The 18,116-nt window shown below is 36.5% G+C and overlaps 1 protein-coding gene across 3 annotated transcripts in view; it reads right to left on the bottom strand.

Moving 5' to 3' along the window:
* Positions 1-8,385: 8,385 nt before the first annotated feature.
* UBE2V2 (ubiquitin conjugating enzyme E2 V2) overlaps positions 8,386-18,116 on the bottom strand; it is a 65,836-nt gene continuing 56,105 nt past the window's right edge. For all 3 annotated transcript variants that reach the window (XM_037050277.1, XM_037050274.1, XM_037050275.1), the window contains one exon: positions 8,386-10,561. In XM_037050277.1, coding sequence (XP_036906172.1) covers positions 10,415-10,561 — 147 coding nt within the window. In that variant the 3' untranslated portion in view covers positions 8,386-10,414. The remainder of the gene's footprint in view (positions 10,562-18,116) is intronic.

The raw sequence follows: 18,116 nt of genomic DNA on the forward strand, positions 1-18,116 counted from the left end.
TACCAAATATGGAGTTTAAAACAATGGTTATAAGAATGCTCAACAAACTCAGGGGAAAAAGAGATGACATCAATGAGAACTTAACCAAAGACATAGAAAAGGACATGGAAACCATAACAAAGAACCAGTCAGAAAAAAATACAGTATCTAAAATGAAGGCTACACTGGAAGACCTGACCAGCGTAGCTCAGTTGGTTGGAGCATTATCCCATAAATGTAACGGTTAGGAATCTGATTCCCAGTCAGAGCACATATTCAGGTTGCTGATCAGAGGTCCCCGAGGGTATGTCCGAGATGCAAATGATTAATGTTTCTTTCTCACATTGTTTCTCTTCTTTCTCCCTCCCTTCCCCTCTCTCTAAAATCAATGAGCATGTCTTTAGGTATGAATCAAAAGAAATACACAAAAGGAATAAACAGTTGGATAAAGCAAAGAAACAAATCAGCAATTTGGAAGACAAGGTAGAAGAAAACACCCAACAAGAGGAGCAAAAATAGAGAAATTTTAAAAATGAAGATAGTTTATGGGACCTTTGGGACAACATGAAGTGTAATAACATTCATATCATATGGGTACTAGAAGGAGAGGGAGACCAAGGGATTAAGAACCTACTCGAAGAAATAATGACTGAAAACTTTCTTAACCTGGTAAAGGATAGGAAACACAAGTTCAGGAAGCAGAGAGAGTAACAAGATGAACCCCAAGAGGCCCACACTCAGGCCCACACTCATAATGTAAAAGACAAAGGGAGGGTCTTAAAAGCAGTGAAAGACAGTTACCTTAAAAAAAATAAAAAATAATAATAATAATAAAAAATTAGACTATCAGCAGATTTCTCAAGACAAACATTTCAAGCCAAAAGGGATTAACAAGAAATAACCTAAGTGATGAAAAAGGAAAACCTAAAAACAAGATTATTTTACTACTATTTAAAATTGAAGGAGAAATAAAGAGCATCCAGACCAAAACAAACAAACAAAAAACCAAATTAGGTTCTTTACCACCAAACCACTATTAACAGAAATGTTAAAGGGTCTTCTTTAAGACAAAAACACAAAGGAAAGAAGGTAAAGAACAACTAAGTTATAAGGAATAAAATGGTAATAAATACATATGTATCAATAATAATTTTAAATGTGAATGGCTTAAGTGCTCTAATCAAAACACATAGATTAGTTGAATGGATAAGAAAACACTACCACATACAGAAGGAGAGAACCCAAAATACCCTAATTTATTTATTAAAAATTATGTATTTATTCTTGTTTAAACTTCAGTCACCTTCAAAGTACCCTCCATTTGATGCAATGTGCCTATTGAAATGTTTTTCTCCATTGCTTATAACAGTTTTTGAACTCATCAATTTTGATGCCTTTTAGTGCTTCTGCCATTTTTCATTTCATCTCTTCCAAACTGGCAAAACATTTCCCTTTGAGGACTTTGTTCATCTAGGATATACATATAAAAAAAGGTCACTTGGAGAGATCAGGTAAATGAGGAGGATGGGGCACAAGGGCCATGCTGTTTTTGGTCAAAAACTGCTGAAAACTCAAGTGGTATGAGCAGGTGGACTCGTAAATTATCCATCTTGGGCATTGTGTTTTGAAAGTCTTAAAAAAAAATTTCCCTGATGCCAGAGACCTTTCCCCCCAGCCTCTCACAATAATGCCAGATGGTATACTCCTACAGATGGGTTCTTATCCACTCACCTAGCAGAGGAAGCCTGTACTACAAGGGCCCACCCTCCAGAAGATATCCAGTTTTCTGGGGGATCTTACGGCATAAGCTATTGACAAGAGAGTCAATTCAGAAGAAAAGACACACACAGACTTAAAGTACAGAGATGGAAAGAGATATTTCATGCAAATCGAAAGAAAACTGTAGTAGTAATATTTATATCTAACAAAATAGACTTTAAAACAAAGGCTATAAACAGCTACAAACAAGGACTATACGTAATGATAAAGTAAGTCAACAACAGGATATTACCCTGTAAATGTTTATGTACCCAACACAGGAGCACCTAAATATATGAAGTAAATCTTGGTGGACATAAAGGAAGAGCTCAACAGTAACACAGTCACAGTAGGGAACTTCAACAAAATCCACTGACATCAATGGATAGACCTTGAAAATGGAGAACAAGGAAACAGTGGCCTCACATGACAGACACACTAGATCAGATGGATTTAACCGACATTTTCAGAGCATTTCAACCCAAGCCAGCAAAATATACATTATTCTCAAGTGCACATGGCACATTTTCTAAAACAGACCCTACAGGTTAGGACACAAAACAAATCTCAATAAATTTAAAACACTGAAATTATATATGAAACACATTCTCTGACCATAATGGTATGACAAGAAAAAAACTAAAAATGCACACACACACACAAAAACAACCAAAACACTAAAACATGCAGGCTAAATAATGTGTTAATAAACAGTGAATGGGTCAACCATGAGATCAAGGAAGAACTCAAAAGATACCTTGAAACAAATGAATATAAGAACACAGCCACCACAAAACTATGGAACATGGTGAAAGCAGTCCTCACAGGGAAATTCATGGCTTCACAAGACTACCTCAGGAAACAAAAAACTCAAAGAATCTAACTATACACTTAAGGCCACTAGAAGAAAAAAACTAACAAAATCCAAAGTGAGGAGAAGGAAGAAAATAATAAAGATGACAGCAGAAATAAACAAAATAAGAGTGTTTTATTTTTTTAAACAGTGTTTTAAAAAATACAAAATATCAGCAAAGTGCTGGTTGTTTGAAAACATAAACCAGAGTGACAAACCTGTGCCTGGAGACATCAAGAAAAAAAAAAAAAAAAAAGAGAACCCAAATAAAAAAAATCAGAAATGAAAGAAGGAAGGTAACAACTGACTCCATAGAAATACAACAGATCATAAGAAAATATTACAAACTATATGCCAACAAATTGGACAATCTAGATGAAACAGAAAAATTCCTAGAAACATACAATCTTCCAAAATTGAAACAGGAAGAATCACAGAATCTGTATACATAGATTATAACTAGTGAAATTGAATCAGTATTCAAAAAACTCCTAAGAAACACAAGTCTTGGGCCAGATGGCTTCACAGGCAAATTTTACCAAACATTTAAAGAACACACACCTATCCTCAAACTAATTCAAAAAATTCAAGGGGAAGAAAGACTCCCAAGCTCATTTTACCAGGCCAGCATTATCCTAATTTCAAAATCAGATAAAGACACTAAAAAGAAAAAATAATTGTAGGCCACTATCCCTGATAAACATAGATGCTAAAATCCTTAACAAAATATTAGCAAACTGGATCCAGCAATACATTTAAAACAATTGAACACCATAATCAAGTGGGATTTATTCCTGGCTGCAAGCTTGGTACAATATCTGCATTCAATTAACATTAAACACCATTAACATAAAAATTAAAGTTAAAACTCATAAGATCATATCAATAAATGTAGAAAAAGCATTTAATAAGATATAACACACATTTATGATAAAGAATGCTCAGCAAAGTGGGAATACAGGGAACATACCTCAATAGAATAAAGGCCATATACAATACACATAGCCAGCATCACACTCAACGAGTAAAAAAGTGTTTCCCTTGATCAGGAACAAGACAGAAATGCCCATTTTCACCACTTTTATTCAACGTATTACTGGAAGTTCTAGCCACAGCAATCAGACAAGAAGTAAAAGGTATCCACATTGCAAAAAAAGAAGTAAAACTGTCATAATTTGAAGATGGCATGATACTGCATGTAGAGACACTAGAGTCCACCAAAAAATAAATATTAGAACTGATAAATTCAGTAATATAGCAGGATACAAAATAAATAACAAATCAGTTTCACTTCCACACACCAATAATGAACTATCATAAAAAGAATGAGAAAACAATCTCTTTTATGACCGCACCAAAAAAAAAGTATCTTAGATAAATTTAACATAGGATGTAAACGACCTGTACTCCAAAAACAGAAGGAAGAAACTAAAAATGATACAAATAAGTGGAAGCAGAAACCGTGTTCATGGATAGGAAGAAATGGCAGCCTTTGCTGGAACTCTGGGGGCCAAGATGGAGGAATAGGCAGAAGTGCTTCACTTCCTTGCACAACCAAAAGAGGGAAAACAACCAATTTAAAAACAAAGAACCACCAAAACTGCCAGAAAAACATTTGCACACAAGTCCAACAATCAAGGAATTGAAGAAACATTCAACCAGAGGTAGGAGGGCAGGAGACAGACAGCAGCATGGAGGGGACCTGGCAAGGCTGCAGCTTGAGGACTACACAAGCAATCTCACATTCCCGAGTACACAGCCTACGGAAAAGCTGGGGAGCAAGATGGACCTCAAAATCTAGGGTTTCCACTCAGGAAACGAAGGACTGAAAACCACAGTATGAAGAAAAAATCAGGAGATTGTGGCCAAGGGAGAAACTCCCAGCCTCACAGGAATGTACACTGGAGAGATCAACAGGGTCCTGGAACGTACACAAACCCACCCACCTGCAAATCAGCACCTAAAGGGCACAAACCACTTGTGGGAAACAAGGGAAGTGATAGAAAGTGGGACAAGAACACAGCATGGAGCACTGTTCCCTCTTTGACCCCTCCCTGACATAGAGCACCACAAAGGAGTGGATTGCCCCACCCCGCTGAATACCTAAGGCTCTGTCTGCCCCTCAGACATAACAGATGCACCAAGACAAAGAAATATGGCCCAAATGAAAGAACAGATCAAAGCTCCAGAAAAAGAACTAAGTGACAAGGAGATAGCCAACCTAACTGGTAATGAGGATGCTCACAGAATTGGTTGAACTTGTTTGCGAAATGAAGGCTACACAAAGTGAAATAAAGGAAAATATACAGGGAACCAACAGTGAAAGGAAAGAAACTGGAACTCAGATCAACTATTTGGAACAAAAGGAAAAAATAAGCATCCAACTTGAGCACAATGAGGAAACAAGAATGCAAAAAAAAAAAAAATCAGGAGATGCTTAGGAACCTCTGGGACAACTTCAAACATTCCAATACCTGAATCACTGGAGTGCCAGAAGAAGAAAAAGAGCAAGAAATTGATAACTTATTTGAACAAATAATGAAGGAAAACTTCCCCAATCTGGTGAAGGAAATAGATATTGGTAAAATACAAGATACATGCAAAAAATACAATAGACCACCTTCTTACACCATACATAAGAAGAAACTTGCCCTGGCTGGTGTAGCTCAGTGGATTGAGCGCAGGCCTGCGAACCAGAGGATCGCGGTTTGATTCCCAGCCAGGGCACATGCCTGGGTTGCAGCTGGTTCCCTGCAGGCCAACTCCCAGCAGGGGACACATGAAAGGCAACCATACATTGATATTTCTCTCCCTCTCTCCTTCCTCTCTGAAGATAAATAAAATCTTAAAAAAAAAAGAAAAAACTCGAAATGGATTAAACACTTAAATGTTGGATTCAAAATCATAAATATTCTAGAAGAAAATATAGGCAGGATGATCTAGAAAATTTCTCATACACAGTAATGTTTTCTGAAATATCTACTTAGGCAAAAAGAACAAAAGATAAACATGGGACTGCATCACGCTAAAAACTTCTTGCACGGTAAAGGAAATCAACAAAATGAAATATCAAACTGGCACAGGACAGCCAGTGCTGTTGGAGAACAGTCAGTGGGATTCTACTTCTTACTGGCTGGCTACAGGCAAAACTCTGGAATCAGAAGTTCGGTGACAAAGGAAAGGGGATATTTATTTAAAGGCTATACAGTTTTAGATAATGGCCAGGTTTCTGCAACACAGACCACCCTGTTCCCTTTAAAACACTAAAATCAAGTAACTTTGCTACCCTCTGCCAGGCCAGACCAGTTCTAGGATGTGCCTGGAATCCCTTTCCCCCATTTTAAAATGCCATCCTTGGGAGAACTCAGGTGGGAGAATCCAGACTGCTTGGCAGATTTTTAGTCAGCTCGGCTCCAAGTCTCTCCGCAGGTGTCCGGTCTCCGCGACTTGTTGGGCAGGGCTGTGCATCACTGACAACGCTGCTGCCACTCTCTGTATAGAAGGGGAGCTGGAATGTTCTCCAACCACAATGGCCTTCAGGACTGACCAACCTCAGGAACTCAAGCCCGCTGTGGCCAGCTGGACTAGCAGGGGAAGGGAAAGACTCATGTGCTTCTTGGCATTTTCCTTTTTAAAAACTTGGCCCAGAAACCCATGCAACAGAGCATCTAGCTTTTCAACCAATGTGCATCAACGTCCACCATATTTGTCAGCTCCACAGTATCTCTGGCCTTCCCACCGCCATTTTGAGGAAAGGGCTGTTTCCCAGCTCTGCACAGGGCCAAAAGCATCTCCTTTGAAGCTGGGAGTCACCTTATTACACGTTTTATGACCTTTTCAGCCCACATATATATGTTCAAGCTCTCTCCAGCTGTGTCATAGGAACACCAGTTGTTTACCCTCCCAAAGAATAAGAAAGCCTATTTCTTAGGTTGCAGTTTCAAACCACCACCACTGAGTTTCTCACTGCCCCCTCCCTTCTCCTGAGGAGGAGGGTCAGGCAGCTTCTAATATTGGGCTGGAGTTCACCCCTCTGCTCCCCAGCAATCTGGCATGACCCACATTGTTACGAAACCTCTAACTGGGAGAACATAATCTCCAATGATACATCGGATAAAGGCTTAATATTCGAAATTAATATTCATACAACTCTACACCAAAAAGAGCAAATTAAAAAATGGGCAAAGAACTTGCATAGACACTTCTCTAGAGTGGACATGCAGATGGGCAATAGACAAATGAAATAGACACATGATGTCAAAGAAATGCAAATTAAAACCACAATGAGGTATCACCTCACACCTGTCAGAATAGCCATCATCAACAAACAAGTGCTGATGAGGACGTGGAGAGAAGGGGTCCCTCATGTACTGTTGGTGGGAATGAAGACTGGTGCAGCCACTGTAGAAAGCAGTAGGGATTTACCTGAAACAATTTAAAATGAAACTTTTTTATGATCCAGCTATTCCACTTCTGACAATTTATCCAAAGAAACCTGGCACTAATTTGAAAGACTGTATGTGCCAGAATGTTCGTTTCAGCATTAATTATAATAGCCAGGATTTGTAAGTCCAAGTGGCCATCAGTAGATGAGAGGATAAAAAAGCTCTGGTACATTTATACAACAGAACACTACTCACTAGTATAAAAAGAGGAAATCTTATCTTTTGCAATAGCACGAATTGACCTGTAGAGCATTATGTTAAATGAAATAAACCAGTCAGAGAAAGACAAATATATGATTTCACTTAGATGTGGAATCTAAATAACAAAATAAACAAAGAAAACAGAAACAGACTCCTAGATACAGAGAGGGAAGACTATCTGAGGAAACGTGGTAGTGGGGCTGAATGCAAATAGTGACAGGATTAACAGGGAAAAAAACAAAAACAAAAAACTTCATAAATAGACAAGAGAACGGCCATTACCAAGGGAAATAGGGTTGGGGAGAGGAAGAAGAGGGTCACAGGGGGACAAAACATGATAGATTTGACTTGAGGCGGTGAAGACACAATACAATATATAAATGATGTATTATGAATTGTACCCCTGAAACCTACATAATTTTATTAATCAATGTCACCCCAGTAAATTTATTTTTTAAAAAGTTAACCTAGTTTTGACTAAAGTCTTCAATTTCTGGAGCACCTGCCAACACTATCCAAAGCCATGAACGCCAAATCTATCAAGGAAAAAACATTAAATTTTATAGCTCTGTCCTCTAAATTTTCCAAAAAAAAATGTATTTCATATGTATTTATCAATAATATTTAGTGAGAAACAGTTGAATTGATATATTGATATTAAGCAATCCAGACTAATAAATTATACGGGATTCAAACTAATTCACCCTCCAATCATTTACCCAAATCTGCAGTATAAGTTATTTTGAAAGGATGATTTAAAACTATACATTTGGCATTTTACACATGAAAGTCTTAAATACCATTGACTATTTTTACAACTGTTTGTTCCAAAATTCTAAAAACTCTGTAACAGCAAATGCCATTACTTTAAAATACTAATAAAATTCTGAAAATTAGTAATTAAAATCATTAAAGCAAAACACTAACCTAACAGGACAAGAATTTTATTTTTGTAATCTTTATTAATATAAAATCATCCCCTAGGGTCTCAACTCCTAACCTTTTAAACAAATTTCAAAGGCAGTTTTACAGTTCATTTAAGTTAATAACACACTCCCACAACCTTAGCCACTTTACAAAACAGGCAAATGAAAAATAGCTTCAAAACTGCTGTCTTAGACATGTTACTACATTTAAGAGTAGTTCTGAATTAACTCCTCCTATACTCAACCAGTGTGTCTTAGCTTGCCATGTACATCTTGATTGTTACATGCAAAATGAATCCTGCTTTGGAAATTAGCTGAAGAGCATGCAGATTTCAGAAGAGATACAGTCTCAAAAACAAAAGAAGGGACATAAACTTAGAATCAACTCAGACAACATATACTTGAGAGAAATTTTTAAAAAATCAAAATTTCACAATATGGGATATGGGGAAACAAAAGAGGATGAGATTAAAGTACCCAGATTCTCAGCCCACCAATATATAAATAATTTAACAGCATTCAAATGCTTCCTAGCGCCCATTATGATGAGACATTTTCAAAGTGGAAATTATTAAAGAGGTTAATTTAGACCATCAGTAACTATGTATGATATTAGTGTAATCCAACTTATTCTCCTTTAACAATGTAATAACTTTAAGAGTGTATTCCAAGGTAATAGTTCATTTCAAACCTATTTTAATAAATTACACATGCATTAATTTGTACTGGTATGTTCTCTATGTGTCAGTTTAAAGTACTTTAAAAATCTTTCACAATTAAAATAGAAGAGCCACATTGAAATTGAAAGTTTAGACAAACTATCACTGACTTTAATATATTATTGACACAGAAAAGGTAGCTCAAAGCTTTAGGTTTAAATGAACTTGATACAAACATGCCAGAGCATGTTTAAGAAATCTGTCCTTGTCGCCTGACTGCCTTTCTATTTTGTTTAGTGAATTTCATGTGAAGAGTATTTTCAACAAAGTAATATGCCTGGGGCTTTGAAATGAAAACCAGTAACTTAAAATCTCCATCACTTTGGTAAACAGAACATCAGTACCAAATACATATGTGCCAATGTGAAAGACAGTGGAATGGATAAAATTAATCCCAGTTAATATTAAAAGCATTGGGAGAAGAAATGTCACAGAAATGTATTAAAAGCATTGGGAGAAAAAAAATAAAGAAAAAAGTTGTAAAGAAAAAAATATAATGTATATTGGAATAATTTACAATCTATAATTCTATAAAAATTGCTAGAATTCAAACATATTTTAATATATTTCTGGTAAAATCAAAATGAAAATACAGTATTTGGGATTCTTCCTTGTCGAAAGAAATTAAAACTTTTCAAATAATTTGTACTCTGCAAATTCCAATTCACAAGAAGTGTACAAAATAGGATAAATAATAAAAAGTGTATATGAACGAAAAGCTACAACAATTCAAATTTTTGCCACCTTGGCAAGGTACTGTACATATACCACATTAATATAATAGAAATGGCACAGTTTCTGAGGACACAATCCACATTTTATTTACATTTTAAGACTAACTTTAATCCCAAAAATCACATATCCATACATTTATTTCCTTTTTGCTGATTTCACTTAAACTTAAATGTATGTTTGTCAAAGACTGTAAACAAATATTTGTCATGTCTGTTACATGTAACGTAGTACAGAAATAGCTTTTAACAGAAATTCATGAACCTTCCCCATGACATTTTTTTATTATAAATGCAGGTATCAAAACAATCCTTAACATATTTCTGATACTATTGGTAGTCAGCATTCACACTACTTTGAAAATTAAAACAATTATGACAATATTCATTGTACCTGCGACTTCAGATAATTTAAACTGACGCTCTTTTCACTAAGCAAGATGGATAAAGCATGCCATTTCTTTTCCCTTCTTGAGATTTTTAGAAACACACATGCTTCCACCACAGCTCTGACACTTCTCACCACACTTTCATTTTATAAACCTGAATTCTATTTTGAGTACTCCAGGTTTATGTTTACACGACAGCGCCTTAAAAACAAATGTGCTGCATTTTTCCTTCTATTACCTGAAAACATAATGCATATACATATATTAAATATATTCTTACAACTGTCCAGGTCATGTTTACCAGCTGGAATTCTTTTACTTAATGTGTGGATATTTTGCATTGTGATATTTAATCAAGACATTAACACAAATAGAAGATTGTTGATTTAAGACAAGTTTGAGATCCACTAAAATTAATTGTTGTATGTTTGTCCTTCTGGTGGCTGTGGAAGCTTCATATTCTCTTTGGACATCATTAGACGTCTTAGTTCTTGAAGTACAACTTTAATGCTATATGAATTTTGCCATTTTGTTAATACTGGTATGCTCCGTGCATCTACCTGAAAGGAGGAATAAAGAAATAAAATTAACTACCAAGTTTAAAGTACCCTGGCATCAATATGTTAAAACATTTTAATAAGTCCTTTTAAAAACTAGTAGCCTGGCTCTCTTTCCTTCAAAGTCAATGTTATAACTACAGATTCATTTAATATTTAGGGAAAATACTCCTTTCTTTAATAGGTATTTCCAAAAAATGTGTGTCTTGTGTGTGTGTGCTTTTCTATATTTTACAAATAAATGTGTAATGAACTTTGGTCATGAGAAATTTAAAAAATGTTATATTATATAACTACACTGTAAACATATTTACTAATCCCTTCTTGATGAAATAAGGATGGAGAGTTCCTCCCTATTCCCAACGCCTCTACCAAAAACCTGGGTAATTATCTCCAATGGAATTTAGGAAAGAACTGTGAACCATTTTCTCTGCCAATTCAGATTTTTCTTTCCGATGTGTTCTATGTAAACCTTCCACTATGGAAGATTGGCATAATGTGGCTGGAGATCCTTCAAAGCTTCATTTCCGGGTAATTGCCATCACTTGGCCTATCTGGCACCTCCACGGAAAACACCATTCAGAATGCTTTTCCTTAACTGACCTAAAAACTCACACCTTGGGTACTGCCCATTCTGTCACGCACCCACACCACCCCTGCGCGTGACAGTAAAGCAGTGTCAATTGTTTAACATCCCTACTGCCAGGGGAGTCAGTAACAAGGCAAACAGAAAGGTAATCAAAACACTTCAGAGAAATCTACTGATGTTTGTAGGGACACTGAAAAGTTCTAAAATATGCCTGTAAATCCAGAAGACCACACAAGTATAGGGCTGTACACAGGCTCCTGAAAGACCTGAGAAGGCCATAAACTCTCACCCGTGGCTGACCCTGAGCAACACATAAAAAAGATCATGTACCATAACCATGTGAGATTCATCCCAGAAATGCAAGGCTAGTTCAATAGTTTAAAGTCAATCAATGTAATATGCCACATTAAAATAAAAAACAAATCATGATTATCTCAACACACACAAAAAAGCATTTGACAGAATCCAATAACCTTGTATGATAAAAACACTAAAAAAACAGAAGGGAACTATCTCAACCTAATAAAGGGCATCTCAAAAATATACAGCTAGCATCATACTTTACAGCGAAAAACCAAATACTTTCCTCTCGATATCAGGAACAAGGCTAGGATTTCCAGTCTCATCACTGCTATTTGTGATGGACCTGGAAGTTCTAAGTAGGCAATCAGGCAAGAAAATGAAATAAAAGGCATACAGGTAGAAAAGAAATGAGTAAAATCATCTCTATTTACAGTTGACATGATCTTCTATAATGAAAATCCTAAGATATCCATTAAAGAAACGATTAGAGCCATAAGCAAGTAGAGCAAGGCTGCAGGATACAGGATCAACACACAGAACCCAGCTGTATGTCTGTATACCTGCAAAGAACAATCTGAAAAATCAAAGAAAGAAAACAATGCTAGTTACAGTAGGGAAAAGAGAATAAGATACATAGCTATACATTTAACAGAAGTGTTAAGACCTGTACATTGAAAACTATAAAAAAATTGTTGACAGAAATTAAAGACCTAAATAAATGGAAAGATTCCATCCCATGGATCAGATGGCTTAATACTGATTAAGATAACAATATTCCTCAAATTGATCTATGGATTCAATACAATCCCTATCAAAATTTCAACTTTTTCTTATGAAGTGGACAAACTGATCCTTAAATTCATGACAAAGAAAGGAACCCAGAATAGCCAAAACAATATGAAAAAGAAGAACCAAGTTCTTCCAATTTCAGAAGTTACTACAAAGCTACAGTAATCAAGGAGGTGGTGCCTATATAAGGATGAATGTACCTGTCAGTGGAATACAACTGAGAGCCCCCAAATAAATCCATGCACCATACATACACAATGAGCTGATCTTTACAAGCATACACAGTAAAAAGTCTCTTCAATTAGTGGTGTTTGGACAGCTAAATATTCATATGCAAAGGAATAAAGCTGTACTCTTAACTCTCACCATACACAAAAATTAAGTCAAAATGGATAACACACCTAAATTAAGAGCAAAAGCTACAAAACTGTTAGAAGAGCCCTAGTCAGGTAGTTCAATTGGCTGGAGCATCATCCCATACACCAAAAGATTGCAAGTTTAATCCCCGGTCAGGGCACATAATCCCTGGTCAGTGCACTGGTCCAGTTCAATCACTGGTCTGGGCATGTATGGGAGATGACTAATTGATGTTTCTCACATTGACACCTCTCTGTCTGACTGTCTGTCTCCCCTCCTTTCCTCTCTCTCTAAAATTCAGTAAAAAAGATATCCTTGGCTGAGGATTTAAAAAAATAATAAATCTTTTAATAAATCTTTTTTAAAAAAGCACTCTCAGAAGAAAACAGGAGTAAACCTTCCTGACATTGGATTTTATAATGGTTTCTAAGACATAACAGAATGCATTCAACAACAACAACAAAAACAAAAGAAAGCAAAGAAAAAGACTTAAAAAATGATAAAATATAAAATGTTTGTGCTGCAAATCACACAATCGAGAAAGCAAAAAGAAAAACCCATGGAGTAGGAGAAACACTTGCAAATCATACATTTGATCAGAGACTCTTTTTCACTCTTTGAATAACTCTTACAACTCAGTAATAAAATTATCTCAATTAAAATGTGGGCAAAGGCGGACTGTGGTAGGCAGCTTTTATGGACTGGTTTGTTAAAACCCTAACTCCTAAAGCAAGGGTGCCAAACTCATTTTCACTGGGAGCAGGAGGAAGGGGGGCACATCAGCCTCACAGTTGCTTTCAAAGGGCCGAATGTAATTTTAGGACTGTATAAATGTAACTACTCCTTAACAGTTAAGGGAGAATGATGCTGCCATTAGCAGAAACAAGGTGCAGGGCCAGATAAAACAAGGTGGAGGGTCAGGTTTGGCCCATGGGCCTTGTGTTTGCCACCTGTGCCCTACAGGGATGGTATCAGAAGCTGAGGTGTTTGGGAAGTAATTAGGCTTATATGAGGTCATAAAGGTAGAGTACCCATGATGGGATTTGTGTCCCTTTAAGAAGAAAGACTAGAGAGCTTGTCTCATTTCCAAGTGAGGACAAGAAGTCAATTATCTACAGCAAGGATGAGTATTCTCACAGAATGGAACCATGCTAGCATCCTGATCTTGATCTTCCCAGCCTTCAGAACTGTGAGAAATAAATTTCTATTGTTTAAGCCACCCTAGTCTATGCTATTTTTGTTACAACAGCCCAAACTAAGACAGTTGTTCACATGGCTCCCTAAGATCTTCAACTGCTGATACTCATGTTCTATGGAACCCCTTCTTTTGAGTAAGGACTAGACCTAGTGACCTGCTTCTAATGAACAGACTACTGAGATGTCATTCCTAATATTAAATTACAAAAATATTCTCACTTCTTACTCTTCTTTGCTTTTACTCCTTGTTTCACAGGTGGAAGTCAGCTGGCTGCCATGTTGTGAACTGCTCTAAAAAGAGAGGCTTTTATGGCAAGGAACCAAGAGGGCTTTCTGGGCAGCAGTGTGCAAGAAACTAATGTCCTCAGTCGAAAAATCCACAACCAACAACCAAAACACTGAGGTTGGAATTGGATCATTCCTTAGTCAAGCATTCAGGTGAGGCATTCAGGTGAGACATTCAGGTGAGACAGCACAGGCTGACATTTTGATTGCAACCTATAAGACCCTGAGCCATATGACCCAGAAAAGCTACATTCCTGGACCTACAGAAACTGTGAGATAGTAAGTCCTGTTGTCTCAGCCGCTTTAAAAAAACAGACAAAGAATCTAAATAAACATTTATCCAAAGAACATTCACATGTGGCCAATAAGCATTTGAAAATATACTCAACTTCACCAGCCTAATCAAGGTATTGCAAATCAAACCCACAATGAAATAAATACTATTATACACTTTATAGGATGGCTATAATAAAAGACAAAAACAAATAGACAGTAACAATTGTTGGCAAGGATGTAGAAGAGTTGGAACTCTCACATGCTGCTGGTGGGAATGGAGAATGGCATGTTCACATTGAAAAACAGTCTGGCAGTTTCTCAAAATGTTAAACACTGAGTTACCATATGATGCAACGATTCTACTTCAAGGTATATTTACTCAAGAGGAATCAAAATGTTATATCTACCAGTTGATAACAGGATAAACAAAATGTGATATCACTATATAATGGAATAGCATTCAGCAATAAAAAGACAAAAAGTATTAATAAATGCTATATCAGTGAACCCTGAAAATACTAGATTAAGTGAAAGAAGCTAGTCACAGAAGAATAGATATTGTATGATTCCATTTATACAAAAACTCCCGAATAGGCAAATCTATTATAAAGACAGAAAGTAATTTAGTGGTTATTTAGTGTGAGGAAGGTGGGGAGTGGAAAGTGACAACAAGCGGATAAGGGGGTTGCTTTGAGAATGATAAAAATGTTCTAAACCTGGACCTAAAACTGGGAATAGGTCCACAACGCTGTAAAAACTAAAATACATTGAATTAAATACTTTAAATGAGTAAATTGCATGGTATGTAAATTATGTAACAATAAAAACTATTTAAAAATAGAACAAAAAATATTTTTTATAACCTGTCAAATAACTGAAACGATATTAACATATTTAAAAATCCTTCCTCTAATGTTTTAACTTAGAAGAGTAGCGACCCCATTAGCCTATTTTAAATAGATCCCATAAGTGAACAAGTTTATAAAAGAAGTCAAAAGAATACCAAGTTTTCCAAAGCAGAAACCAATACTTCTAACTATAAAGTTAAAAGACAGTTAAATAAATGTAAGTGATTGCAAACCCTGTAAAATAGCAACAGAATGTATACAAATTTGGGGGGAAGAATAAAAAAAGAGATAGAAGAAAAGAGCATGGGAAATAATTATCATGTTAGAACAAAACTGGATCTTATCTGTCTATAATATTCAATAACCTCCAAAACTTGAGACCTTACAACATAAAACACTGTAATTTTTTTATTTGAAGTGTTAACCACCCACAAAAATAATTCTGACTGGTTCTATGAAGTAAATATAAACCAAAATGACTAAAGCAACAGCCGTAATTCATCCATAAATCACTCAAAGTATCTGAAATCATCCTGGCACAATCCCCAAGACTCAATGTGAAATTCCCTACTACTTACTAGTTATAAAATTAATAATTTAAATGTTAGTTACCAAGGGGAAAACTCATTCCCAATATATTCACCTTACATCAATCCTCTATACACATACCTACACTCCACTAATTAAAATCAGTATATATTTTACTGTTTTCTAATCCCCACTCCGGCTTGACATTATGAAGTACCAATGAGAATGTACATTCTCCAGGTGCTTTTACACATAGCTAGTAAGACATAAACACAGTCCTGTGGAAAGCAACTTGGCAGTATTCAATCAAGCTAAAAATAAGCCCCATACCTCGGCAGACATTCCACTTCTAGTTGCATGCCCTGGAGCAAGTGCTATTCAAGTTGTTTCCACAGAACAGTGTTGGGTGTTGAACTGATTTTTACTAGTTCATGACAAGATAAACATAGGAATTCAGAGTAGGGATCAAAGAGATCTAGAGCAATTTGACAGAGAAAATTTTATTTAAAAAAATCAGAACTTGTATTTTGTCTTTGTTGTTTCATTTTTCTAGTAATTTAATTTTATCACATTTTACAACAGTATTTATCTACAACATTGGATCCAATAAACAAACACCAGGTCCTGAGAGGCACACTGCCTTAAGGTATAAGAACACTTGTACAATCTTTTCAGAGAAAACTAAAAAAACCTAAATGCTCAGCAAGTGAAAAATGGATTATTGAACAGTTAAAAAAATCTAATTTGCATGACAACATGGTAAATCTAAAAAATCAGTGGCATGTGATTCCACACAAAAATGACACAACATAGAGGTATAAGCAGGTGCATAGTAAAAGCACAATAATCATGCACAGAAATTATAAACTGCAAATTCAAGATGGGACTACCTCTGAGGAAAGAAAGAAAGGGGGAAACTGGGGAAAGGCACACAGAGAGCTAACTATTTATAATGTAGTTTTTAAAAAGATCTATTACAAATAAGATAAAAATATTAAGATATGACAAAAATAGGTGGAGGATGTTGGTTATATCATTATCTAAAACCAGTCTGTATGTTAGAAATATTTCTTTTGCAATACAAAAATAAAAACAAGAGAAAGGTGACAATATATGTACAGTAACTGCTACAAAGGAAAATAACAATGTGACTACATATAACAGAGTAGAGTTACAAGAGATATAATTCAGACTGGGGACTCAGGAAAGACTTCTTTAAGAAACAGATTCTTTCATAATCTGTTAGGATTAGCCAGAGTAGAGATGCCCAGACAGGAAGATACAGAAAGTGCAAAAGGTCTTAGAGTCCAGTGAAAGGTGTGCTGGGCAGTACATGCCAGCTGAGTCATGGCAAGAACCATGTACACTGTGAATGAAGCCATTAAAAACTCCAAAGCACATAAGTGATATGACACAATTTGTGTTTTAAAAAATCCTTCACTGTTGGAGGAAGGAATTACAAATATGAGAAGGATGAAATCTATAATAAACCCTTTAGCGTTGGGATAGAATTTGAGGTATAGGTATAAATTTGTGGTTTTAGGACTTCCACCAAGATGGAGGCATAGGTGAAAACACTGTGCCTTCTTGCACAACCAAGTTAAAAAACAACAAAGTTTTAGTAACAAAAACACAGACAAAACACAGAAAATCGAACTATAGGGAAGTCTGACAAAAACCAACCATCCAACCAGACCAGTAAGAGGGGTGGAGCCAGCAACAGAGTGGGGTCAGGCAGAAAAGATCCCCCCACCCAGGCACGCAGGCAGCCGTGGGCGGATCCCAGGTGTGGGGTAGCAACGGGTGGACCCAGTGAGGGTGCAAGGCGGCAGTCTGACCATGGTCACACATTCGCGCGCAGACAAACCAAAGTGAAGGAGCTAGCAGTGAGCCAGACCGCGCAGGCCCCAGCTGCGGGAAGCAGCAGAGGGGGCCACCATTGCCCCTGTTTGACCCCACCCCACATACAGCGTCACAACCCAGCAACTGACTTGCCCCACCCTGGTGAACACCTAAGGCTCCGCCCCTCATATATAACCTGTGTGAACAGACTAAAACATTATGGCTCAAGGAGAACAGCTCAAAGCCCCCAGAGCCAATAAATCTAAGCGACCAAGACATAGCTAACCTTTCAGATGCACAGTTCAAAATGCTGGTGATCAGGCTGCTCACAGAACTGGTTGATTTTAGTCACAAATTAGAGGAATAAATGAAAGCTAAACTAATTGAAATGAGGGGAAATGCACAGGAAACCTATAGTGATGGAAAGAAAACTGGGACTCAAATCAGGGGAGTGGACCAGAAGGAAGAAAAAAAATGACCAAACAGAAAAGAATGAAGAAACAATTCAAAAAAAAAAAAGAGGAGAGGCTTAGGAACCGCCAGG

This window comes from Sturnira hondurensis, unplaced genomic scaffold, assembly GCF_014824575.4.
Source record: "Sturnira hondurensis isolate 20B ecotype Veracruz unplaced genomic scaffold, ASM1482457v3 Scaffold0006667, whole genome shotgun sequence".
Lineage (NCBI taxonomy): Eukaryota > Metazoa > Chordata > Mammalia > Chiroptera > Phyllostomidae > Sturnira > Sturnira hondurensis.